At 40.3% G+C, this 24,760-nt stretch overlaps 1 protein-coding gene across 1 annotated transcript in view; it reads left to right on the forward strand.

The window, feature by feature from the left end:
- Positions 1 to 18,335, forward strand: part of LOC144656915 (tudor domain-containing protein 1-like) — a 39,365-nt gene extending 21,030 nt beyond the window's left edge. The window contains exons 14-35 of the mRNA XM_078517159.1: positions 701 to 897; positions 1,610 to 1,771; positions 2,461 to 2,629; positions 3,079 to 3,163; positions 3,362 to 3,433; positions 3,874 to 4,027; positions 4,482 to 4,594; positions 5,407 to 5,515; positions 6,280 to 6,339; positions 6,690 to 6,805; positions 6,995 to 7,057; positions 8,120 to 8,177; positions 8,434 to 8,545; positions 10,034 to 10,386; positions 11,073 to 11,260; positions 12,173 to 12,292; positions 13,018 to 13,104; positions 13,492 to 13,700; positions 14,596 to 14,885; positions 15,666 to 15,804; positions 16,642 to 16,825; positions 17,440 to 18,335. Coding sequence (XP_078373285.1) covers positions 701 to 897; positions 1,610 to 1,771; positions 2,461 to 2,629; positions 3,079 to 3,163; positions 3,362 to 3,433; positions 3,874 to 4,027; positions 4,482 to 4,594; positions 5,407 to 5,515; positions 6,280 to 6,339; positions 6,690 to 6,805; positions 6,995 to 7,057; positions 8,120 to 8,177; positions 8,434 to 8,545; positions 10,034 to 10,386; positions 11,073 to 11,260; positions 12,173 to 12,292; positions 13,018 to 13,104; positions 13,492 to 13,700; positions 14,596 to 14,885; positions 15,666 to 15,804; positions 16,642 to 16,825; positions 17,440 to 18,024 — 3,625 coding nt within the window. The 3' untranslated portion in view covers positions 18,025 to 18,335. The remainder of the gene's footprint in view (positions 1 to 700; positions 898 to 1,609; positions 1,772 to 2,460; positions 2,630 to 3,078; positions 3,164 to 3,361; positions 3,434 to 3,873; positions 4,028 to 4,481; positions 4,595 to 5,406; positions 5,516 to 6,279; positions 6,340 to 6,689; positions 6,806 to 6,994; positions 7,058 to 8,119; positions 8,178 to 8,433; positions 8,546 to 10,033; positions 10,387 to 11,072; positions 11,261 to 12,172; positions 12,293 to 13,017; positions 13,105 to 13,491; positions 13,701 to 14,595; positions 14,886 to 15,665; positions 15,805 to 16,641; positions 16,826 to 17,439) is intronic.
- Positions 18,336 to 24,760: the final 6,425 nt, after the last annotated feature.

Here is a 24,760-nt window from a genome sequence, read left to right on the forward strand (position 1 = left end):
AATTCATCGACGACTTTTGAAATAATCGCGTTTTTTGCAAAAGTAGGCGTAAAATTGGTAAATAGAGCTAAACATTGATCTTCACTATGATTCATATATTTCATATTTTTTCGAAATCGCGCAAGTCTACCTACTTTTTACGGTTTGGATATTGGATATGGGACATTTTTAAAAGTAATGAGGGCTAAATCCTCTCATTAAACATCAAAAAAGAAGCAAATTTCTTTATATGAAGTCTTGTCTTTATTTTACGCATAAATTATACCATCTAAAAACAAATTCCAAGATATTTCAAAAATTCCTCTTGTAGATTTCGATGAAACTCCGCAGAGCTGAAGGCAAACACCCAAGGTGTACGTAGCGTGGAGGATCTCGAGAGAAAATGCGGTTACGGGCTAAAATTCGATTCAGAGCAAAAACCTGTGTGACGTCATTGTCACGTGATATTCATTCCGATCTCCCTAAAATTTATATCATATTGTAGTTCAGTCTATGTGTAATCCATGTGATATAGTAGATATGTGATTGACATTAATCCCTTTAAGTATGAGGGTTTCAAAGTTGATAGGTATCGCTAGAAAAAAACTGGGTCGAGCCACCTTAACATAAGGAACTACAAAGGTGCAAAAGCATAAAAGCTGTGTTCAGTGTAGTTTTAATTTCCATAAAACTTGACAAGGCGTCTTTATTCTAACATCAGATTTGAGTTGAAGAAAATAAGTGAAGTGACTGAGAAAGACTTGAAAGAAGACAGTGATGATTCAGAACCCGAGCTCCCAGAGGCCTCAGAGAATCAAGAGGAAGTTGAAAGCACAGAACAGTCTGACGAAAAATTACAACATACTGGAACAGCAAGATCCATTACAGCTGCAAAGATTCTCAAAGCTAATCTTGCATGTTAGTTTTAGCATGTTCTTTAGTCCTCTTTCTAATCTTTATTCTAAACCTATAATACAGGCAGTTATTGCAACATATTGACATACCGGGTATTCAGTAAGAGAAGTTTTCTTGTGGAGATTGATAAATTACAGCCAGAAAACAGAACAAAGTGCTAGTAATCAGGGCCGTACCTGGGATTTTTTGTCTGCGAGAGCAAACTCTGCACACCTTTAGTTTTCTAGTTTAGTTTTCCGGATGGGGGCACTGTGGTGGATATTTACTGAGCTGTGAAGTGACAAGGTAAATACCACACAAGTGAATAGAACTTTTTGCGTGCGCTGATTGGTTAACTCAGAGGAGATTAGCAAAGCACTATTCACCTCCGAGCAGCTAAAGAGAAACAAACTGCCTTCCAGTGTTGCCTTGTTTACCGAAAGTGATGTTTTGGTTTACTAGTTATTTAACTTGTGTGGTAACAGTACATTCTAAGACAATTATTCACCTCAGTGTCAGTGAATGTGGTGGATATTCTAACAGAGCTTCGCGAATGCATATTCAAAGCAAACTTCTCATTAGTTTTGACAGTAAATCACCTATCTAGTAATACACTTAACATGGTACCAGTCACACAGTCATTAGCTACGTTTTGAACTTCAGAGCTCACATGTTATTGAAAAAAGCGCAGGTGTGAACCAGTGCACATTGTTAACCAATGAATGTTATTATCTAGATCGTCATGAGATGGTGCTGGTGACTCACATTCGAGATCCCTGCCAGTTTATGATTCAGAGAGTTGCAGACTTGGAACAACTCCAAATCATGATGAACGTCATCAACATTTACTGTGACAGTACAGAGAACGTCCATGATCTCCTTTATGATGTCAAAATTGGTATGTTGGTTTTTTTCTAATTCCTTTAATGATTTATTGAAATTCTAGTAACAGTCACGTAGAATGATACATATTACCAGAACATATTTTTAAGCCATTTTAAAAAAGTGGAATAATGTTTTGAATTTCTCACACGAAAACTGGAGTATTTAGAGAAATCCCTTAAGCAAGGTGAGAACCAACAACAAACTCAACCTGCACATGGCACTGGGCCAGAATCGAACCCTGGCCACTATTCGCCAGGGCCAGGGTTCTTCTTCCGTTCCCCTTAAAATATTTAGTTTTTAGGGAAACAAATATCATTGTTATATAGCTAGAAATTTTTCCCCATGAATGCATGCTCTTATTGGCTAATTCGAGGTCACATGACATCTAACAATAACAACTGTTTTCTGCCAAAAGTCTCTCAGTGGGCAACATTGCAAAATCTATGACGTCAGAGGGTAATGTTGCAATGTTGTCCGCATTGTTGACCAACAAGCGCCATTTTCCTTTCGCCTTTGTCATGCTATATAACAAAGCACTTAATGACTGATCCCCCAGGAAACCAGTTAATTTTTTTCCCTTTAATCACAATGTTGAGATTCCTCAGGAAACAAAATCAACTGTTTCCCTCAGGAACAGTCAGTGTATCATGTTTTCTATTATTATGGGGTATGTTATCATGTGTTTTTTTTTTTTGTCGCCAGGTGACATGTGTTGTGCACAGTTCACTACTGATAATCAGTGGTACAGAGCATGCATCAAAACTGCATATTCACCAGCTCATCCCAATGTTGTACCAACACTGGAGAATAATCTGTGTGTTGAAGTGCAATACATTGATTATGGAAACAGTGAGTGGCTGCCACTTAGCAGGTAAGAAGTTTTCTTTCTGGAAAACATTTAAGGCAAATAGTCATGCATGTGTATTAGCAATAATGTTTTATAATACCCAATAATACTAATAATGACAATAACAATAATTAATGTCACTGTTTGCGTGTTCACCGTGAGTAACATAATGTCCGGTAAGGCAATAATAAAGGCAACAACAACAAGATGGCATAATAGCGGGAACACAGCTCTGTGGCAGGTTAGTTCGGGCTGTGCACGAAAAATACAAGCCTCACTTATCTCCCCGCAAACTTGGAGATTAGGATAAGAGTTCTGGCAGAGCCTTACTTATCTCCCCAGCGCCGCATGGGCTGGATCGGACAAGATTCAGGCAAAGGTACTCTCTTCTCGGGCATTTGGATGATTTGTGATGGAACACTTTTGTGTTTGATATATTTAAATTATGTTCATATTGCGTACTTATATTTCAGGCTAAGAAAGATGAAAGATGAATTTCTGAATGTTCCTGAACTTGCACAGTGTTGTTCCTTGGCAGACATTGTACCTCCATTCCAGGTGTGTTTATCCATTTCTTGATATACAGAATTTTGAATCTCCTTTCAATCAACCTTTTCCCTTAGTTTTCTTTTGATACATTTGTTACAGACCTTCAGTTTTTTCAGGATCCTTCTGAATAATGCTGTTACAATATTAATGCTGGCCTCCTATAAGTAAGTAAATTCATTGCTATTTATGATTTATTTTCTTCTGAAGGAGGAAAAATGGCCCCCAAAGGCAACAAAGGCATTTGGAAGTCTCACTGGAGATAAACCTCTGTTAATGACTGTAAGTTCAAGCTGTTGTTGTTACTCTATTTTAGTATCTACTAGCTGATTTTTGTGCTACTTTTATGGGGACACTTTTTTCATCAAGATTGGTTAGTGTCAGAGCTGAGAGGGTTTGTTTCATTCTAAGTAGTTCTTTTACGACCACAAATTGGAGACAGGACAAATTTCACCAACACAATTAAATCTGACTTTTTCACACACAGACTGGTCATCTTTCACATGGAATTGCAATTTAATATTTACTGTCAAGTGTTACCCTCATAAAATAAAGACTTACTGCTACTCTTTTCAATTAATAGATAGGAAATAATACTCAAATACCACTTTGTCTTGTATTTTCTCAAGTCCTAAGCATTTAAATAAATCCAAGCATGTAATAGGTTGTCTATTAGTATGTTACCGTGGGAAAATGTGATGAAATCAGTTGTGTTCTGCCAGGTGATTGGGAAGAAAGGCAGCAAACTGGTTGTTGATTTGCGGCGCCCTGAGGATGACGAACCAACTCAAGATGATGACAGGCCAGTGTCTGTCCGTGATGCTCTTGTTTTCTTAGAAGTTGCACGTTTCTCTTCCCCTGCTTCAAAACCTGAAGGTAAATAAATTTTTGGTTTTGCGGTTGGTTTTAGATTTAGCACCATGAAGGTAAACAAATGTCATGGTTACCTGAAGGAAAATAAATACCATAATAACCTGAAGGTTAATAAGTACCTCGACACCTATTAAATAAAGATACCAGGTGTTTTCAAGAAAGTAAATAAAGTAAAATATTTAGAAATAAATGCAAATGTTTGCTCTTATATAAAATTGGATGACTGAGTGTTTTGCAGAGTTCCCTAAAATCCTCGGCAGAGGGCAAAAGTTATCATCTACTCACTGATAAAAGTTTGCAGGCTTCTTGGGTGACCAAAATGTGAAAGTCAATTAAATCTCCATGATTTCATAGCTGGTGTCCTTTGAACACAAGACTATAATCAAACAGAAAATCCTTAGAGGATAAATGCAGTGACATTATAATTTGTCGATACATTTTGTTGGTTTTACCTCAGGCCTATTCTTTCCTAAGAAGACTTACAAAGAACCAGTGCCTATTGGGGAAGGAGCGTTTGTTGATGTGCTAGTTACACATGTCGCAGCACCTGATGAGATCTTTGTACAGAAGGTAGCTAAATAAATATGATTTTAATGTGATAAACTTCTACTTTCCCCTTGGAATATTAAACCGTTATCAAGCTCCTAGGTGAGGAGAATGCATAAATCATGAACTAAGGATACTGTCTTAAATTGACATGCCATGAAATTCTGAGAACTTATGTTTAAAGAAATGTGTAACAATCATTAAAGAGAGTTGATATTTGTAGCTAGGCAATTTCAGCGCTGAAAAACTGGTCCTTGAGTGGAATATCACAGTAACGTCTTAAAGCTGTTGAAGAACTTAAAAGAAACAAAAGCTAAGAAGGGGAATGGATGGACAAAATTGGAAAAGATTAAAACGGATTGCATTTGGGTAAACTTGAAAAACATAGGCGCGACTTTTTTTCAGTTTTCAAGTTTACCTCAGTTTGTATGAAAATATCATTGACAATGCTCAAAAAATCTCCCTTGTATGTTGTGTGGCCGTAATTTTGCCAAGAAAAGACTGTTCCTCTGCCAATTTGAATTTTAGAGCTCAGAATTTTAAACAAAATAAACAGAATTACCAAAAATATGGTCATCTAACCCCCTTAGTAGATATGCTGATGCAGAATACTACAAGTATAGTAATGTTTATCTGTAGGAGCAAGTTCTCTATTTTTAGTTGGTTTTCCCTTAAGTTCCTTGCTAATTTCCGTGAACAATAACGGACACGATTGCTGGTTGAATCAATAGTTTAGCTGCGAAGTTGCTTTTTCTCACAAGGTTGCTCGCATCAGCTGTTATCTCATGGCCATGCAGTTTGTTTTGTGATAATAACTGTTGGTTTGTTGTTCACAGCTGCGGAGCGAGGAGTCACGTGAGCTGCAACACATTATGGAGGAAATGGGCAAGATGTTTGGTGGGAGGAGGCGTGGTACCGAGTGGAGTGTACCATGGCCTTATAAGGGTAGGTCTGCTTATGATCCACACGCTTCCCGTGGTTAATTTTTTTTTTTTTTTTTTTTTTTTTTTTTTTTTTTTTTTTTACTTAGTACTTATCTCCGGTGTCCATACATGTGCTCCCCCCCCCCCCCCCCCAATCGGTGCATGAAACGGCAGTAAAAAATATATTTCTTTTCAACAGACGTCTGGAATTAATAGTATACACCTGGGCAGAGCTGTGCAGTGACCATTAAATCGTCTCAACACACTAGAGCGGTTTTCACTTGAGTGTCGAAAGTTAATTGCGTTTGCTTTGGTTTTACATTACTACGCTTAGTGATTGGCTTAAAAATCTCGCGCCACTTTCTCAGCCAATCAGAACTAAAACCAAAACCAATCGTGACTCGCTCGCGCACGTTTTCCCGCGCTTCGTGCCGGCTACATGTATTTGCTTTGAGTTTAAAATGGTTCACTGGATTGTCTTGTCCTTTGTGATTGGCTAGAGCAATGACTTTGGTTTTGGTTTTACGACACTCAATTGAAAACTGCTCTAATAGGTCACTGTATGCCTTCCGTTCCACCACTGATGACTGGCTATTGCCTCACACAGTTTCTGGTGTAATTTTGGTGCCACGATATTCTTTTAAAATACCCTTGCGGATTTCAGTTTAGTTGAACTGGTAGTTATTTCCCCATTCAATACGAAAGGCAATTGGTTTGTACCTTTTGTACTCTAGTCCAGGGCTCAAACTATTTTCCAGATTTATGTCTAATGAGTTCTTTTTACAGGTTTAGTTTGTGCAGCAAGATTTACAGAAGACAAGGTCTGGTACAGAGCTTTGGTTACAGGTGAGAGAGGACGAGAGCAGACATTATAAATTCCCAATGATTACGTGAACACACAAAACAAATGAGTGAAAGCTTTAAAATGTAAGCTTGGCCTTAACAGAGCTTGCCTTCTAGTCAGAGAGTAAATCAAGAAAAGAATTTGTTTTGGTAGAATTTTATCCTCCAGTGTAAATCAAGGCTGCAACTGTTTCGGTGTATATTTTTGTCTCGTAAAAAAAATGTAACTGAAATGGCCAAAGCAAAGCACAATCTTCTTGTCAGTTCTCATTAACGTCAACTGAAAAATGATCATGTCATTGTGCGAGTCTCACACTGTTGTTCATCTATGTTCGTTTTATTTGTAATTGCAGCTGTGAACAGTGACGAGACAGTGGATGTAACTTACGTAGACTTTGGAAACTCCGAGAGACTACCATTTGCTGACATCAGAAAGCTGCCAGACATGTTTCTTAGACTGACAAAGCAGGTAAGAGGTCTTATCACGACCAAATTCACCCTGGAGGGTCATAAACCAAATTCTCCTTAATAGAATTATACAAGATGTGTGACAGGTAGTAAGGAAATTTTCTAGTTGATGCTGAAGAAAAAAGAGTTTTAAGCTATGATAACCTAGATGCACTGTTCTGATTGTTTTTTTGTTTGTTTTGTTTTTCAGGCATTGCTTATTTGTCTGGCGGACATCAAGCCTAATGGTGAGAAAACAGAATGGCAGCAACAGGTGTGAAAGGAGGCTTTGCCAAGCGTTAGGCATTCATACCTTGTTTTGAGTGGTTTCCGCCGATGTTGGAGCAATACAGGCAGAAATAACGCTACCAAATAGATTTCATAGCATGGTAACAGTTTGAGCACAGCTAACAAAATCCTACCAAAACTTTAGCTCTCAAGCTCACCCCGTCAGAGAAAAAAGGATTTGAAATTATCTACAATTCAGTTACAACGGACGTTTCGCACCAGTTTGAAACAAAATGGTGTGCGCTTGAAACATTTTTACGAGGTTTCACTTTAATTTTCTCGAGAACGCTCTAGAGTTTTATCACGGGGTCACTAAGACAAATGAATTTCAGTGAGATGATTGAAATAGTATATAAAATGTTAGCAAACTATAAGTAGATTTTTGGTACTTACTTTTGCACTCATTGCTGGAACTTTCAGCGGAATCCATCTTAATTGTTTTCCAGCCAAAATAACTTGAAATGGGAGGCAGACTTTCAAGTAGTCAAAGTGATGGACATGAAATCCGAAATCCTCCACTCTGCCCTTCAGGTGGATTTGAAACACAGTAGTTCCGAGTTCAACTCCTTTGCTACTCTAACGTGAATAGCCTCAAGATTGTGTTCAAAAAAGAAATCACCTTTATGCATGTTTACTGCAGACTGGCTAGTTTTGCTGCTAAGCCTCACTTTCAAAATGCATTGAACTGGAAAATTTTGTCATGTACAAATTCCCAAAGCAGCAAATTGAAAAGAATCACCCCGGGGAATCACCCACGTGTAAACTGCATGAAGGTAGCAGAGGGTTGAGAATGATTTACTTATAAACGAGGCTCGGGGGTGAATTTTGAACACGTGACGTTATTTATTGTTTAAATTGCTAACATACTGCAAAGATAATGTCGTATATTTAAAGATTATGTTCAGTTTAAAATATTGCTCTCTAGAGTTTACGATGTCCACAAATATCACCTTTTCATTTATTTTTCTGGTACAAATTGTCCTACCGAGTACTGATGGTATCCTTGTGTTTTTTTGACATTTCTTCATACTTTCTTTGCTCAAACTAGGATCAAGTGAATATATCAAGCCTGCTGTTGAATAGATCTTTAGTCGTCGATGTTAAAGGTACACTTTTTGGTAAAAGGGATGAAGGAAAATTCACTGACTTCTTAAAATACCGTAAAATTTCAAAATTAAGCCCTCCCAAAAATGAACCCACCAAACAAGCCTTTTGAACAAAAATAAACCAAGGGTTAGTTATCGTAATGTTACGGTAATTAGAACTTTGCTTTTCACTTCTATTAAATTTTTAAAGACCTCTTGGGATGCTTGTGATTGGAAGTCGGTGTTTATTTGTGGTGTTTTTTCCCCCTTATTTTAGGTGTTGTAGATGACAAGATGTCTGTTTTGCTGTATGACACCACAGGCACACAGGACGTGTGTATCAACGAGTTCCTCGTGCACAATGGTTACTGTCAGACGGCTGGATTAGGGTATGCATGTCGCATAATAGTACAGAATGGTTAACAAGGCTCGCTGGAGCAGTTTTCAATTGAGTGTCGTAAAACCAATACCAAAGTAATTACTCCGGCCAATCACGAAGTACACAGACAATCCAGTGAACCAATTAAAACTCAAAGCAAATACATGTAGCTCGCACGAAGCGCGGGAAAACGTACGCGAGCAAGTCGCGCTTGGTTTTGGTTTTACTCCTGATTGGCTGAGAAAGTGGCGCGAGATTTTTAAGCCAATCACTAAGGGTAGTCAATTCAAAACCAAAGCAAACGCAATTTACTTTCGACACGGCTCGAGTGGGATAAACCGCTCTTAAGTGTAGAGCTCTTGTCCACTTTACAGCAAGAAGCCCAACATCTCTTTCAGACCAGAAGCCGAGGGACTGCTTAACCCGTTGATTTATTTCTTCTGATTGGATTACATCTACACGAAAGAATATACTCACTTTTGGGCTCCTTGCTGTAAAAATGATCTATAGTTTTTAGTTGTGCAAGTTTAGAAAATTATTTCTTTGCTTTGGTCATTTAAATGAACGGTTTAGCCAGAAAGTTGGTGGTGTAACGTAGAATATTAAAGAAAAAAGTTTTGGTTTGAACCAAAATACAAATCTTAATACTACAGCAACCAAAGCAGGCTTGTCAATAACGACATTTTCTTTCCATATGAACGTCCAATTACTGCTGAACAAAAACTGATCGTTGACACAACATGAATGGTTGCAGTGGCAACAAAAATATAATAAATTCTCACTAAATGAGTTGAAAGTGCCTTTAAAATAGTTAAAAGTTCCAGACGTTTCGGGCTTAGCCCTTCATCAGTGGAAAGTCAGGATTTCAGTTAAAAACGCTCGCTTGCGCCATGAAAACAAATTTGAGTTCAAAGGCGCGCGCGCGATAAGAGCGCGCGACATCCTAAAGATAGCGAAAAATCTGAATTCAGACCATGTGGCTGACTGGTGCCCAGCTGGAAAATAAGGCGCATTTCCTGGCGTTTGCGTAGTTTATTTCCGCCGCAGAGCATGACGCCTCGGACTTGTGCGTCTTGCAGGGCGTGTCCGTTTGCATTAAAATGCTCTGCGACAGGAAATCCCGGCAGGTTCTTCTCAATGCTGCGGAGATGTTGTAGTGGCAACAGCCTGTTTATTAGTTGTTTGATACAGAGAGAAGACGTAGGTATTTCAAATAGGAGTGCTACGGTTTGCTTGATAGCCTAATTACGTAAGGCGTATAGGGTTTATTTTTACAATGTTTAGTGCATAAGTTTGTTAAGGTATATTGTAGTCGTCGTTTGTTATGTTGATTTGATTCCGAGTTTGGATGTGATTTCGTGGAGAGTTAATATTTGCATTTCAGTTATGTGACGGAAAAAGAAGCGACAGAAAAGACAAAAAATATAGAAACAGAAAAAGTGCACGGAAAACGTAGCATTTCTCGGATTCTCGCATGCTCATTCAAGCGTTCTTTCAGCATTGTAAAGAGCCGAGATGAACTAACAGCTGAAAATGAGAACGCGGCGAAGAACAGCGAAGAGCAAACAGAACCGGAGCAAACAGCAGACGAAACAGATAGCCTACAGGAGAATGCAACAGAGTCTGACATTCAAGGCGAGCTGTCCAGTCAGACAAGTTCATTCACAGAAGAGGAGAAAGTTTTATCTGAAGAAAAAGTGGAGTCACAAGCTAATGAAATGCCAGTCTCGTCTGCGGATTATCAAGAGTTCAAATACAAACCAGCTACCGTACCTGACAGAAACAGATTTCAGGCCGGTGTCACCTTTGTGGATTCTCAGGGATATGTTTATGCTCAAGAAGTGAAGGAAGGTAAGGAGCCCCCATAAAATCAAACGAACGAAACAAACAAAAACACTATTTCTGCATAGACCCACTATAAATCGGGTTTTCAATTAGTGGTGAAACAGTAACCAAAGTTCTGACATCTGACCAATCACAGCAAACCTCAACAACGCAACGAACCAATCAGAGCTCGAGGCAAAAGTACGCAACCATTGCCAAGTGCGGGAAAACAGCAACCAGCGTTAAACGGGAGCAATCAGCGTTAAGCGCGGGAAAACGTGCCGATTGGTTTTGTTTTGGCTCCTGATTGGCTTAGAAAACCCAGTATGTTTGTTATGATTGTTTGAGCTCGATGAACTATTTTGCCATTTACAGAGCTCAGTAAACAGAAAACCAAAGCAAGGACAATTTCTTTGAACGGTCGATTAAAAACCACTCTATCACGGATGTTCTGTTGCTGTTTTCTTTATATACTGATCCAACCTTAAAAATGTAGTGAAGATGGAATATTAAATTTTGTATTTTAGTTAAACTACATCTGGCCAAAAATGAGCGTACCGTTCCCCATCCCACCCCCTCCCCCCAATCGCTTCCAGTCTTGCTACGCCTGCCTGGCTGAGTGTACGTAAAATATGCCTCTGTGGTGTTTTCCCTTTTCCTTTTGTTGTGTAGTTCATTCCACCGTGTTTTTTATGTTGTTGTTGTCGTTACAGGGGACCGTACGTTGATAAACATCATGGGAACCTTGTTAGAAAGGTACGGTAAAGGCGAAGACCTGTCGGCGGCGCCGTCTGATGCCACAACAGTGTTTCCAGGCCTGCCCTGTGTTGCTCAGTTCACAGAGGATGGTATGTGGTACCGTGCAAGGGTGGTGAAGTTTGTGGAGGAGGATAAGGTGGAGGTAATGTATGTAGACTGTTCTCAGACTCCCTGAGATTGGAAAAAAGTTCGAAGGGAAACGCAAAGGGGAGCAGGGTTGGCGCAGTGGAGAGAGCGCTCGCCTGCAGCCAATGTGACCCGGGTTCAATTCTGGCTCTTACCATATGTGGGTTGAGTTTGTTGTTGGTACTCGCCTTGGTCCGAGGGTTTTCCTCCGGGTTCTCCGGCTTTCGTCCTTCCTGAAAAACAACATTTCCAAATTCCAATTCGACCTGGATAGAGGACCCGCATAAAAACCATTGCTAGCTGGCACTGGTGTGGCATCCTCTCCAAATATAGCTTTTTTTTATTTTAGAGAAAGGCTGTAAACGTTCTTTTCTGTCTGTGATTGTAAGGCCCGCCTTACTACTTGCAAAACAGTCTATAATTGCCCGGTAGATACAGCGGGTTTCCAGTAGCTTTTAGAATAACAGTACATTTTCTTGGAGTTTTTTTTTTCTCAACTAATAGCTCGAGTATACCGGAAGTGGTCACGTCCCGGCACTTGACGTCATTAGAGTACGTTGTGTTATAAGTAACGTCCACCAATAACCGTGGACTCAATCAATTCTTGAATGCTGTATTTCACTTAAACGTGCATTGTCTTGCTATCTTCAAAGCCATTTCACAGAAAACAACAGAGTCCTAACAATCCGTAGCGATTCAATTAGTTAATTATCCTGAAACAAAATGTAACGCTCTCAAACTCAATGACAAGGAACTTTTCCTTCTTTTTGATGAATGTTAAGCTGGGCAAAGGTCACAGCTAGTAGAAGTGCCCAGGGTTGTTCACATAAACTCGCCGCAAATCACTTCCTAGTTATTGTAACTGCCGTGGCATTGTTTGGCAGTTCAATATTAAAAGCAACAAAAGAGTTAAGCTTTGTTTTTACAGGTGAACTACGTTGACTTTGGTAATTCTGAGGTGGTGTCGCTGTCCGCATTAAGACAAGAGATGCCTTTTATGGAAGTGCCACAGCAGTGTCTTCAGCTTGTGTTACGAGGCATAGAACCTGTAAGTAGTTCACTTGGAAGCCATGAATGGTTCTCTAAAACCAATCAGAGCAAGGTAATTTTTTTTAAACAGCCAATCAGAAGCGGAGCCAAACTTATTCGTCATTTGGCGTCCGCAAATTTTCCCGCTTTTTTTTTTTTTGTACATCGAGATTTACAGCTCTCTCGTAGACAAACGAATAACGTTCATTACCTTTTCACCACAACAATATTCACTCTTTAGATCTGATACATTTGCTACAGTCGCAAATAGAAACAAGCAGTGAGTAAGCAGAGTACGCAGTTTTTGATTGACTGTGCAAAGGAGTTGTCTTTGGGTTTTTTTTTTCTGCGTCGGCTGCCCTTTCTAAAACAGGCACAACTTACTTCAACCAATAGGAGCTAATATGAATTTTTTAAAGCAATAAAGTGTAAATTAAAATTATTCGTGACTTGGCATGCGCATGTTTTCCCGCGCTTGCCGCGGGTTTACGTTTTCTCCCGCTTGGCACGGATGCAGGTTTTTCCGCGTTTGAAACCGGTGCAGCTGTTTTCCCGCGCTTTTCACAAGCGCACGTTTTCCCGCGCTTGTCACGGGTGCAGGTTTTTCCGCGCTTGGCACAGTTCATTGCGTTATGGTACTTGCAGTTGATGTGACTCGCCAGCTGCCATTAATTTTGATTTTATTTGATGGCAGTCATTACAAACCGCTCTGATAAGGCGACTTTTATTATTTCTTTTGTGTAGAAAACCAGTGATGGTCACTGGCCTCCTGAGGCCATTCGAGCGTTGTCTCAGGCTGTTGTGGGGCAGGACTGTGTAGCAACTGTGAGGGTAAGCGATATCAAAAACAACAAACGAACCAAAAACACTAAACGCAACATGGCTCCACATTTTAATTGTATACTAATGCCATTCTCGTCCCCAGAGCCACTTGTCCCTCTTAGCCGGCAGAGCCTGTGCACAAGAAACAAGTGACTTTGGGGACACATGATTTGATTGGCTAGATTTGAAACTCCCTTTGTTAAAATCTAGCCAATCAAATCATGTGTCCCCAGAAACACCTGCGGTTTTTCGTACACAGGCTCTGCCAGCTAGGAGGGACAAGCGGCTCTAGGAACGAGAATGTACTAATACAAGTTTAAAGAACTATAACTAGTTAGGCAGGGACGTCTTTGGGAATTGGCAATCAAAACGCGCACCTTATCTCACTGCTTTTAGGGTGACAAACAGCCTGGCTACCCACTGGTAGTGAAATTGTGTCTTCCTGATGGCTCTGACGTGGCACAGACTTTGTTAAACAGGGGCCTGGTGCAGAAAACTTCGCTGCTTGAAGAAGAAGGAGCAGAGTCTCCCCAGTTCTACCCGAGAAAGAGAGGGCCTGGTAAATCGAAGCCAATCGTGTCAAAGCGATCAATTACTGAAACCAGGTTAGTGTTCAATGCCAGAAAAATAAAGAGTTAAGATAAAATCCAACAGGCCCTAAGTCGAGTAATATTTATTTAAGTCGGACAAAATCGAGTACCAGAATAATTTACTGAAATCATATTGCGTTATTTCCTACCCTTATTAAGGTAAAGTTGGAAGTAATTATCCGGGACAACACCAACAACAATTTCTTATCAGAGTCTGAGAAATTTTTTTTTTTTTTGAGTCTGAGAAAATGATATTCAAAGTTCACAGGCTATTGGCATAATCTCACGTGTAGCCATTTTGTAAAATCGTCTAGCAATTCAGTGGAACATTGAAATTTGTTTTGGATGTTTGATGTTGTTTGAAAAGATTTCTTTTGATAAGATATTTGAAGCAGTAACACAAAAGCTTACAAATAGGGTGTTAATGATTTTGATCAACCTCAGCCAATAATAAACAATTATTCACCGTAGTGGAGGTAAATATCCACCACATTCACCGCCGGATTCACGGACACTGAAGTGAATAATTGTTTTAGTATATACCACACAAGCGGAATAACAAGCGGACCAAAACATCACTTTCGATAACCAAAGCGACACGGGAAGCCAGCCATTTTTTTCCCTTCAGCTGCTTGGAGGTGATTAGAACTCTGTTAATCACCTCCGAGTTAACCAATCAGAGGGTCGCCTACTACCTCTCGGAACGAGTTAATTCATTGGTTCTTAAAACAATAGATAACAGGTGACAACAATGCCCCCAGCCCTGAATAACAATAGAGGTAGTGTTTACAGCGGGCGAATGAAAATAGAGGTTCCAGAGAGGTAGTGTCCTACTGCAATCAGAGCGCACGAAAAGCACTTTTCACCTGTGTGGTATATACTAATAATGCTTAATATTTGTTTCTGACAGGGCGCACGCTCAAATGATCAGTTCACGGGAAGCTGAATGCATGCTGGCTCACACTGAGCTGCCTGGGGATGGCATCCGCTTTGACGTCACCATCACGCACATAGAACGACCTGACTGTATTTTCATCCAGCGGGTTCCGCCCACAGACATGGACAAAGGGTTCTCTGATGATCCGGACCCCACCCTAGAGGATGCGGCCGAAGAGCTGCGAATGCTTGAGGAAATAATGGCGAAGATAAATAGTGCGGATTATTTTAAAAACTACACTCCACTGATGACTGCTAGCGAAGGTGAGCAACCTTAACCGTTTTTGTCGGAGTAAAGTCTCCGAGGAAGCGAGCGATTTTTGACAAAGGCTGCTAAGCAACACGACGTTTCCTTATGTCGTCATACTCATTTGAAAAATTTTGAAGTAATATATCAACACGAGAGACAGTGTTTCATCAACAGCGGTCAAACGCAAAAATTGCGGTCTTTGCCGCCTCGTTTTTGTCTCGAAGGGGGCAAATTTTTGAAAAATTTTTTAAAAAAAATTTTAGGGGAAAAAAAATTTAGGGCGGGGATGAATTTAATTTTTAGGGGGGAATTTTTTGGGGGGGGGTTTTTTTTTTTAAAAAAAAATTTTGAAAATTAATTTTTAATTGGGGGAATAACCCCGCGCGCGGTGGTGTGGGTGAGATATCCAAACACCGAGAAGGGATTTGAAAATGCGACGCGCAGCGGAGTATTTTTGACGCAATTCGAGGTGTTTGGATAGCCGATGAAACACTGTCTCGAGTGTTTGATATATCTTCTCAATCGAAACAAAACCTACGGAGTAAACAGAGAAATAAAAACGTAGAAATCTATGCTAATTAAGACCGGATAGCCAAACCTCCTTCATGGTTATGATTTTCTTTGCTTTAATTTGATAAATTATCAATGAGTTTGAAAAGTGCTTGTTTGAGTGATTTTAAACTAGTAGATTCTGTAGACTGGTTTTGAAATAGATTCAGCATAAGCGCAAATAGGCATCAGGCGTGTGGTGCGAATATTCTTGCGTTTTAAGCCTGTGTGATGTTATGTTGCAGGAATGTTGTGCTGTGCGCGTTATACTGAGGATGACACGTGGTACAGGGCTCAGGTGAAATCAGTTGTACGTCAGAGGCCTCTGGAGGTACGGGTACTGTACGTGGATTATGGCACAACTGAGGTAGTCAAGGCTGACAGGTAAGCGAATTAGAAAACAAGTGCCTTTATTGTCCACTAATCCTCTCCGTGCAGCGCGTGAGTTAACTGAGCCAACGGTCTTGGGCTGGAATGTTGCTAAAAGGACGTGTCCTGGTGACGAGCTCACGTGACAAATTACGTCATGCTTGTGTTGTTTCTTAGTGATTGGCCAGTAAGGGTCGGAAGATCTTCGTAAGCTCTTCGGGTCGTTTTACAAGGATTTGCAAGCAACGAAAACGACGCGCTCTTCCGACTGAGGTAGATGCAAAGCGAGTGAAATCTCTTCTTTTACTTTGAGCTACTCAACGACTGCGATGTAATATGTATAGAAGAAAATTGTCGAATCATAGACGATAGATCTTTACACGTTGACATTGACCTCACGGCGGATAATGGGTTGAACATGGCACGGTCGGTTTGGGAAAATACCTGAATTCAATGTCATAATTTCCTTTAACTGCTTACTTATATGTCCAGTCCGTAGTATAAGAGATGTCTATGAAGAGATTTCGTTAATCCAATGGTGACCGTCATGTAGTTTTGTTTTAGTTTTCTATACTTGAGTCTGTTGAAGTACGCGGGAAAATGTACAATAGCTGTTGTTACAGTTGAGTCTGCAATAATATATTCTTTTGTTAAGATTAAGAAGGTATGCGAGCGAGGCGAAAGGGTCAACACATCGGTTAAAACAGTGCAGAATGAACCTTTCGTCTCGTTTGTATGTCAAACCGCTGAGAACTGTTATAACAGCTATGAAATGCATGACACATCTACGAACTCATCTACAGTCCCCATAGCCGATCTTGACAGATCTTGATCAACTTCCACTGTTTCCAGGTTGCGGGGGTTTCCGTCGGAGTTGCTGGATTTGCCGATCCAGTCTACGCGCTGTTTTCTTGCTGACGTCAGGCCCCCAGGCGCCACAGAGGGACCAATGATGGATGATGAGTGTTGGCCTGTGGCCACCATGGAGACGCTTATACAGTTGGTGGCCGGCAAGAAACTCATGGCAAAAATGCTGGTAAGTAATGGTGGATAGCCTTCCTAGAATTTCTTCCTTAACCAACCACCGCCTGGTTAGCTCAGTTGGTAGAGCGCTGGACTGCTGTGCGGGAGGTCGTGGGTTCGAACCCCAGACCAGACCAACATTCAGGGTCTTAAAATAACTGAGGAGAATGTGCTGCTTTTGAATTACACCTGCAAATGGTTAAACATTCTAGCCTTCTCGGTAAAGGACGATAAACCGTAGGTCCCGTCTCCTGTACCCTCAGTCTTAGAGCAGGGGACGTTAAAGAAAAGAGTAGGGCACGAAGTTCCCGGTGTTGTGGTCTGACCTTTGTGTGTAGCAAATTACAGTATGTGTACAGCGTATTTGAACATATACACGTGGGAAATGCGCTATATAATTGCATTGCCATTACAAGCAAAGGTTTAGATATACATAAGCAAGTAAAAATAAACGATAAAATCGAACGACGTTTCGGAGTCGTCATGACACCATTTTCAAGTTCAAAAAATGAAAAGAAAATGGTGTTATGACGACTCCGAAACGTCGTTCGATTTTATCGTTCATTATCATTATAACCAAAGAATATAAGCCTACTCATTGACAAATTTCCTACTGTCGTTTTCTAGTTCAGTGGTCCACCGGCCAGTGTGATGTTGTACGAACATAAAACGAGAAGCGATGGCTGCACCGAAGAAGTATCGATTGGGCTGCTGCTGGCTCAGAAGGGCCTGGCTACGTGTACGGATTACGAGAAAGCCACATACGCGGAGTCCGACTCCACTGTCGACGAGAGCTGTGAACCTGAGGAAAAAACTCTGGAATTCCAAGAATCGGAGCTAATGTTTACACCAGACGTCTCAGAGACTAACGCAGAGTCCAAAAGCTCTTCATCTGCTGATTTGCTGGAGAAAATTCTCCATCCTAAAGTGAGCTTTACTCCCCCAAAACAACAACTTTTAAAACCTACAGAGTTGACAACGAAGAGCGCAGATCAAACGTCTAAGGACTGTGACATTGTAGAGAAGCCCACAGAACTCGGTAGTTCTTCTGTTAACACTGACGATGGAAGCTCCTCGCAAACGACAACGAACGAAACCAAGTCACGTGACAATGAGGAGACTCCACCTCAGTCCGAATCGTTAGACCACGTGACCGAAATGACGTCAGCCGATACAGAAGTCAATGAACATTCTGTTGAGTCTTCAGTATGATTGACAAAAAAGTACCAAAAAAGAGTTTAATAATATGGATATTATGGAGTTTACAAGAGAGGAAAATGATTTATTTCTTGGATTTCTAGTTTCGTTGCCCAGTTATGGGTTCCACGCCGGTTAACAGGACGTTTTTTCGAGGACGCACTTTTTCTTGTTCGTGAAGTTGTGTCCGACATTGTCTAACGGTGGATTATTTCTTGTCGTGTTTTTTTGTGGCAAGACTGACGTAGGCCAAGTTTTCGAACTCAGGTTTGGTTAATTCAGAAAAGTATTCGGTCAGACTTCAATAAACAAATTCCTTCAATGTTGTTTTGCTTATTTCCATCAATCGCTGACGAACGCTTCTGCTTTGCCAGTGATGGCTTTGTTTACACGCCGGAGCCGTTTCCAAACAGATCCAAATGGAACCGGTCCGGAACGGATCAAAAACCGGACCTGTTGTTTTGCATGTCCAGTTTTGGATCCGGACCGGACCGGTTCCAGAAACAACCAATGAAGTAACAGGTTCGGAACGGGTTCCAGCCCAGTCCCGTGTGAACATAGCTTTCAAGTTCATCATTCACCATCCGTCTTAATTTTCTCACTTCTTAAAGGAGCTACGTAACGCACAACAAATCTTGAAAAAATTGCAATTGTTTCCTTCAATTTGAAAGTAATCAGAAAGATGACTTAACCCTATTCAGACGGGGGGGAGGGGGCTGAGGCCCGCGCTGACTTGAACTACAGATACCACGCTGCCAACTCGGCATCTGGAATTGGTAGGGGAGAGTGGAACTGACACACATGGGCTTGACAGGCATGTCCCATTGTTGGTGCGATCCATGGCTACTTACGGCTAGCCATCTTTGAGACGAATGATTGGGTGGCTGGCAGGTGAAATAAGATGGCGGACCAAGATGGCGGGGACACGATGATGAGTGATGTGACGTCACATCCACGTGACGAACCAAAAGAAGAGTCGGACGACAAACATCCTAAAGAGTGATGCAAAATCGGAAGAGGGGGCCCGAAGCCCCCCCCCCCGGTCTGAGAAGGTCCAAAAAGCCCGGTCTGAATAGGGTTAAAATACCGTGGCAAGATATAAAATTTACTTGGATAAGTGAGTTTAGTTATGTTTCTGATGTCCATTGATGTCTTTAACTAAAGATAACTGGCAAGAGATTAAACTGATCAAATCTGATCAATAACACCCTGGCCCGCCCTTGCAGTCCAGTAAACAGATATTGTATTTTGACTTCAGGCCGGGTCTAGGGTCGAGGATCACAAGTTCATTTAGCTTCATTTAGACCAGTTTTGTTGAAAGTTTATTTCTTTGTTTTAATGTAAAAGTAGCCGATTTCAAAAGCGTAATATGACGTTTTTAGCCGCAAGATTCAGTTACAAAAACAAGTATTGGCCGATGCTGAATAAAAAGTTCAACTCTATGAAGAATTAGGACTATAAACATTTCACAAGCTATTTAGATAAGGCTTACTGCAATCAATGCTATATCAAGGTCAAGTTTATGCTATTAAGATAATGGAACGAGACGGGTTCATTTACATGAAACAAAGAAAGTTAATTTAGTAATTTAGTAAGCACGTTCATAATGCGCAAGCCAATCTTAATAACGAATGAACGAATACTTCGCTTGACTAAGAAAATGTTCAAGTCCCGTCGGCGTTGTAGACACCTCGCTACAAGCTTTGCTGGAAAACACCTTGCTGTAGGTGCCTCAAGTTACCTAGAGAATGCCATTGCGTGTAAGGTTTAAAACAACATAATAGCGTTTCTATTTATATTGCTTCTGTAGGGTTCAATATAGACACCAGGTCTCTTGGGATCAGCTAAAAAAAGGAACCTGGCTTAAAAGGATAAAGACAGCCTATTCATTGGAGCTAAACTTAACTTCATTACATAACGTTCTCAGGCACGTGCTCCCAATGTGACCTTTTCAGGGGGGGGGGGGTATTTTCACTATTGATTTTAAGTGCGTCATTGTCAAAGCGAAAGCGCTACTGTTTTTTGTTTTTAACTAAGGTATAAGGAAAGTTAAAGAAAAAAAACTGGAAAAGAACTCAAAAAATGTAAGGAAGAAGTAGCCAAGCTGCGTGTTTTGACCACACCCAAAACTGTCACCGTTCTCCCCTACCCACCCCTCCCTTCTACAAACGTTTATCCAGAAAGGAGCCCCCTCCCTTTTCATTGCTTTATGATTCCTCTGAATAACTGTGAACCCGATACTCTGCGAATTTCTTGAAAATTAAAGAAACTTGTTTTATTTTGTAGACTCGATGGTACCTGAGTAAATTTCTCTTTGCGATTCAGTGCTATTCTCCGTGTTACCAAGGATCCCACATTTCCGGACAATTTAAACCATTTCAAAAACCAATATCGACAAAACCCGCCAAACTAATTCCATTTTATTACAATTAGTCGAAAGAGGGATTATAAGCAGATCGTTTCATCTTTCCACTGACCAAACGTATTTGTGGCGTCTGGCCTAATTAAACTTTTGCGAGTTAACTCGGAGAAATTTTTTTCTCAATGCTTTGAATGAGTTTGGTCTCTCCATTTCGCCTGTTATTAACGTTAACTGCCTCGTGCAAAACAGAAATAGAACGCAAAGTCCTACTTAATCCTTCATCGGCAAACATCATTTCTTCCTTTGTTTTTAAACGTTATTCGTCTCGTTCAATATTTTAATATTTGTAATCTCGGCTGGGGGTGAAAAGGTTTAGTACCATAGTGTCATGTTTATTTTTAACCCAAAAAGCATTGTTAATATAAATGTACGATTTGTTGACAACACTGTCTCTTTGACAACGATATTAACAAGCGCGAAAATAAGATAAGTGGTTAGCTGGAAGCATCGTCCTAGTAAAGGCTTTACAAGCATGATAAAGGTTGATAAAAACAGTACGAAACATCATATTCGAAGAAACTCTTTTATTTTTCTGATAGCGGTTACCATAAGGCACTTTTAAAACTATTTTATAAATAAATGTACCAATAAATAAGTTTATTAGCAAAATCAACATGGCCTTAGCAACAAAAAATGGTCCTTAGCACATATTTTCCGATTTTTGTTTGTTTCTACAGACTTGTTATAATGCGTAAAAATATAATTTATAGTGTTTTAACTGCGAGTTTTTCCTTCGAATAGAATCTACAAAAACGCAAGAACTCGTTGTAAAAAGGTCGAAATTAAAAAGGGTGTATACGCCCTTTTGACAGAAGATTTTATCGTTGGTCAAACGTCAAATACAGTTTTCGTTCCAAACTTCCAACTTTCCTGCTAAGCTATCATTTCATATTTAATTGTTATGCCAGGAAGCTTTCACTTTTAATCTCCATTTCGGCTACGTGCCTTTACAGCACAATGCAAATAAAAAGATCTTCTTATCACGTAGCACCTTCATCATGCACACTGTCTTTTGAGCACTGAGACATGTCTTGCAGCGTGCATTCAATTTCCATCTCAGTTTCAACCTCGTTGGATTCTTCACGACGACTTTCTGCTTTCTCTTTTCGAAACTCCTGTAGAAGTTCCTCAATGTCAGTTCTTGGCTCCTCGTCGGGTCCTTCCACCCATTCCATGAAAAACTTGTTCATTTTCTCTTGCAGTGTGGCTTTTGGGATGAAGCTCAGTTCTTGTTCACTTGAGAGTTCTTCAGTTTCTTTAGGCTCATTTGCTTCCACAATGGATACGCGGCCCAGTGACTCGCTTTCATCTTGTTCATTAAAGTCTGCTGCTTCATCTGATCGCTCAGTCACTGGTGTCGGGTTTTTCTTGAATTTTCTTCCGAAAATGGACGGTTTGGTTGGTGACGCAACATTTCTGTGCGTTGCGCTTCCAGGTTTCTTCGGCTTGCATTGCATCAAACTAGCCGTCAGGCGTTCTTTACAAGCCATAGAATCTTTACTTGTGGAAATATTGTCGAAGTTTGGGAGAGAATTTCTTCTCTTCCATCTTAAATCGCCATCAACATGCCTGCTAAAGTTGCCTAGTTTCACGTCTTGAATCACTTTGTTGTCCTTCTCCATTGCAAGTTTGCTCCTCTCGGGTGGAAGTTTAATGGTTTTTAGTTTAGGTAAATCCACTGAATGCCCTCTCCCCAGCGCTATGGCGTGAGCCGGCAGACTTGCTCTTCTCTGTCGCAATCGAGGGTGGTCCATTTTTACTCCCGCCCCGACAACGGCGCTTGATAAACTCATGGGTTTCGGCGTCGCGCTTCTTGAGTTTGTCTGCGTAGAAAGTTTACTCAGAAGTGTGCTGTTGAAGTTGATCTCCGCTATAGAATGACGGCGGCCAGGCCGAATTGAAGGAGTTGAGCAAGACAGCGGTAACATTCCCACTTCAGGCGTTTTCTTCCTTAAACTGCCGTTCCCTTCTTGTACAGTAGCAAGAAACCTCGACGGACTCAACTTACGTTCGTGCTGCTCAAAAGCTCTATGGCGCGAACGTTCTTGAAAAGATTTAAAACAATTGCGATCGACAGTCTCGTGTTTCTGCAATCCTGTAAGTTTAGGCTGAGCACTATGGATGTGCTTGTCTTCACAGCTTCCCTCAAGGATATTCGCATTTCTGTCTTCGCGTCTTTTGATGTCACTTCGAGTGCCGAAAATTTTGCGGTCTTCGAGAAGTTGCTTCCTTAAAGAAATCATTTCCTGATCTATTTTTCCCAACTGTTCTCTCTTTGCGCTATTTATCCGGTTGATCTGTAGTTTAAGTTTCCTCTCTTCCTTCACGTTGTTCTGCATCACCTGTCCCATCTCGGAATTCCATCTTGGTTCCATTTTCAAATTGAACATGACGCGCGGTTTGTGTGCTCGGGTCATAACAGCACGAAGTTACGCTCTTGTGCAATGCTTGACTTGTCTTCGCTAACGTAAGTAATTTAACTGAAAAGAATCCCTTGGGAAGAGCAACAGACGGGTAACAAAGACCATTTTCATGATAGTATTATTGATCACATTATTGTAAAAGGCACAATAACCGTTGGCTATTGATAGATTGCGTTCTCGTTTAATACTTTAAGCTTGTGGTCGACAAAGCTTCATCTATTACAAGTTTGTTGACTTTTAAGTTTTGCGGCCAGTTTTACGCCAGTAAAGAGTATGGACATAGCTACCGTCCCGTACAGTTTAAGTAGCGACGTCAAGATTATCCGTTTAACTTTGTTGTAAAGTGAAGAGAAGTTCATTAGCATGTGATGAAGAAGTGATATCATTTCTCCTAAGAATATAACTAAATTTTAAAACAGACAGGCGGAGAGAATTATTGCATTCAGCAACTATTTTTTTAAGGCATTCTTTCTACAATTGTCTTTTTGTCTTTGATGTTCTTGTCTTTTGTATGGCGCAAACAAGTTGCTGTTTCTGTTGTTGTGATACATGTACCAGCATTTTGCTGGTGTCTAAAATTCTCAAAGATTGGTTAAACACTGGCGTTAATTGCGCTTACTACGTGCGAAGGTAATCCTTTGAAAGCTGCAGACGAACAAAGCTTACTTCATAAGCCGTGTAATTATCAAATTTCTTTTGTCTCGCAAATTTGCGGTACTTTGCATGCGGATCATGGCCAGTTTATGAATTTGCTAGAACTTTTACCCCGCCGGTCACGTTTCAATAATCTGTTTGCAGAAACAAATTAAAACACAAAACAATGCAAGTAGCTATTAATCCCAGAAGGTCGAGAACAATTATTTGAACTTCGCATCGTCTACCTGCAAACTCAAATATTGCCATTTGTAGGTGGTACATAGCCTTTATAAGCTGACTTCTGTTGGCTTTATAGTTGATAGTAAATTTGTTGACTTTATTACGTCACCGAAGATGACGTTGGCACTTTGTGCTTGAGTTTGTGTGTACGTATGTTGGCATCAAGAGGTGGGTCGTTTGCAGCACGAAAGCGTTAACTACTAAAACAGTACTAAACACCGGAACAGAACGGAATGGACCGGAATGGAGCGAAATTAACCGTCCCCTGGAATGGACCAAAATGAGCCTTGGAGCCTTTAGGGGAAAAACAAGACAACCGAGTAAAAATGCTGTCCACAAATTGCTCGAACTTCAAGCATTTTTTTTTTAAAAATTTGAAAGTTTCTCAAACGTTGCTCCTAAAAAATCCAAAGAGTTGCTTTTTATTATGAAAATGATAAAAGCTAGTCAAAAGTCGCTCCAAAAAGTTGCTTTTTATTGAAAAAATGTCTCCAAATATATATAGCTAATTTCCCTTTGAAGGTAACATTTCCTAAGCATTTTCATGCAATTTGACTGCAAAAGGAGTATCGATTAAAATAACATTTTAAGGTCTACAATTTGTTGGATTACAAGAACTTCTTTCACTGAAAATAATCTTGAAGCTTGAATGCAAGTAAATGACACATTTTATTTAATCACGATAAAAACACCAGTAAAAAAATTTTTATTTTTTTTTTTTTTTTTTTTTTTTTTTTTTGGGGGGGGGGGGGCCGGTGGGGAAAAAAATTTTTTTTCTCTCTTTAATATTTTTAGGGGGGGGGGAATCGATGACGTCATGTTTGCTGACGAGTTTGAAGTTGAAACATCTTCAGATCTTCACCTCTTTTCTGATACGTATTTGCGCTGAAGTGGTATTTTTTATTATTTTTACTGATTTTATTTGTAGTATGTAAACTCGAATGGCCGGTGTTTTTTCATTTTACACCAGAAAAGAAATTTTGGAATTTTGCAAACAAAACTGCAGTTTTACCGTCAAGTGATCCCACTG

The sequence above is a fragment of the Oculina patagonica genome, chromosome 6 (genome assembly GCF_052425735.1).
Source record: "Oculina patagonica isolate OP01 chromosome 6, crgOcupat, whole genome shotgun sequence".
Classification (NCBI taxonomy): domain Eukaryota; kingdom Metazoa; phylum Cnidaria; class Anthozoa; order Scleractinia; family Oculinidae; genus Oculina; species Oculina patagonica.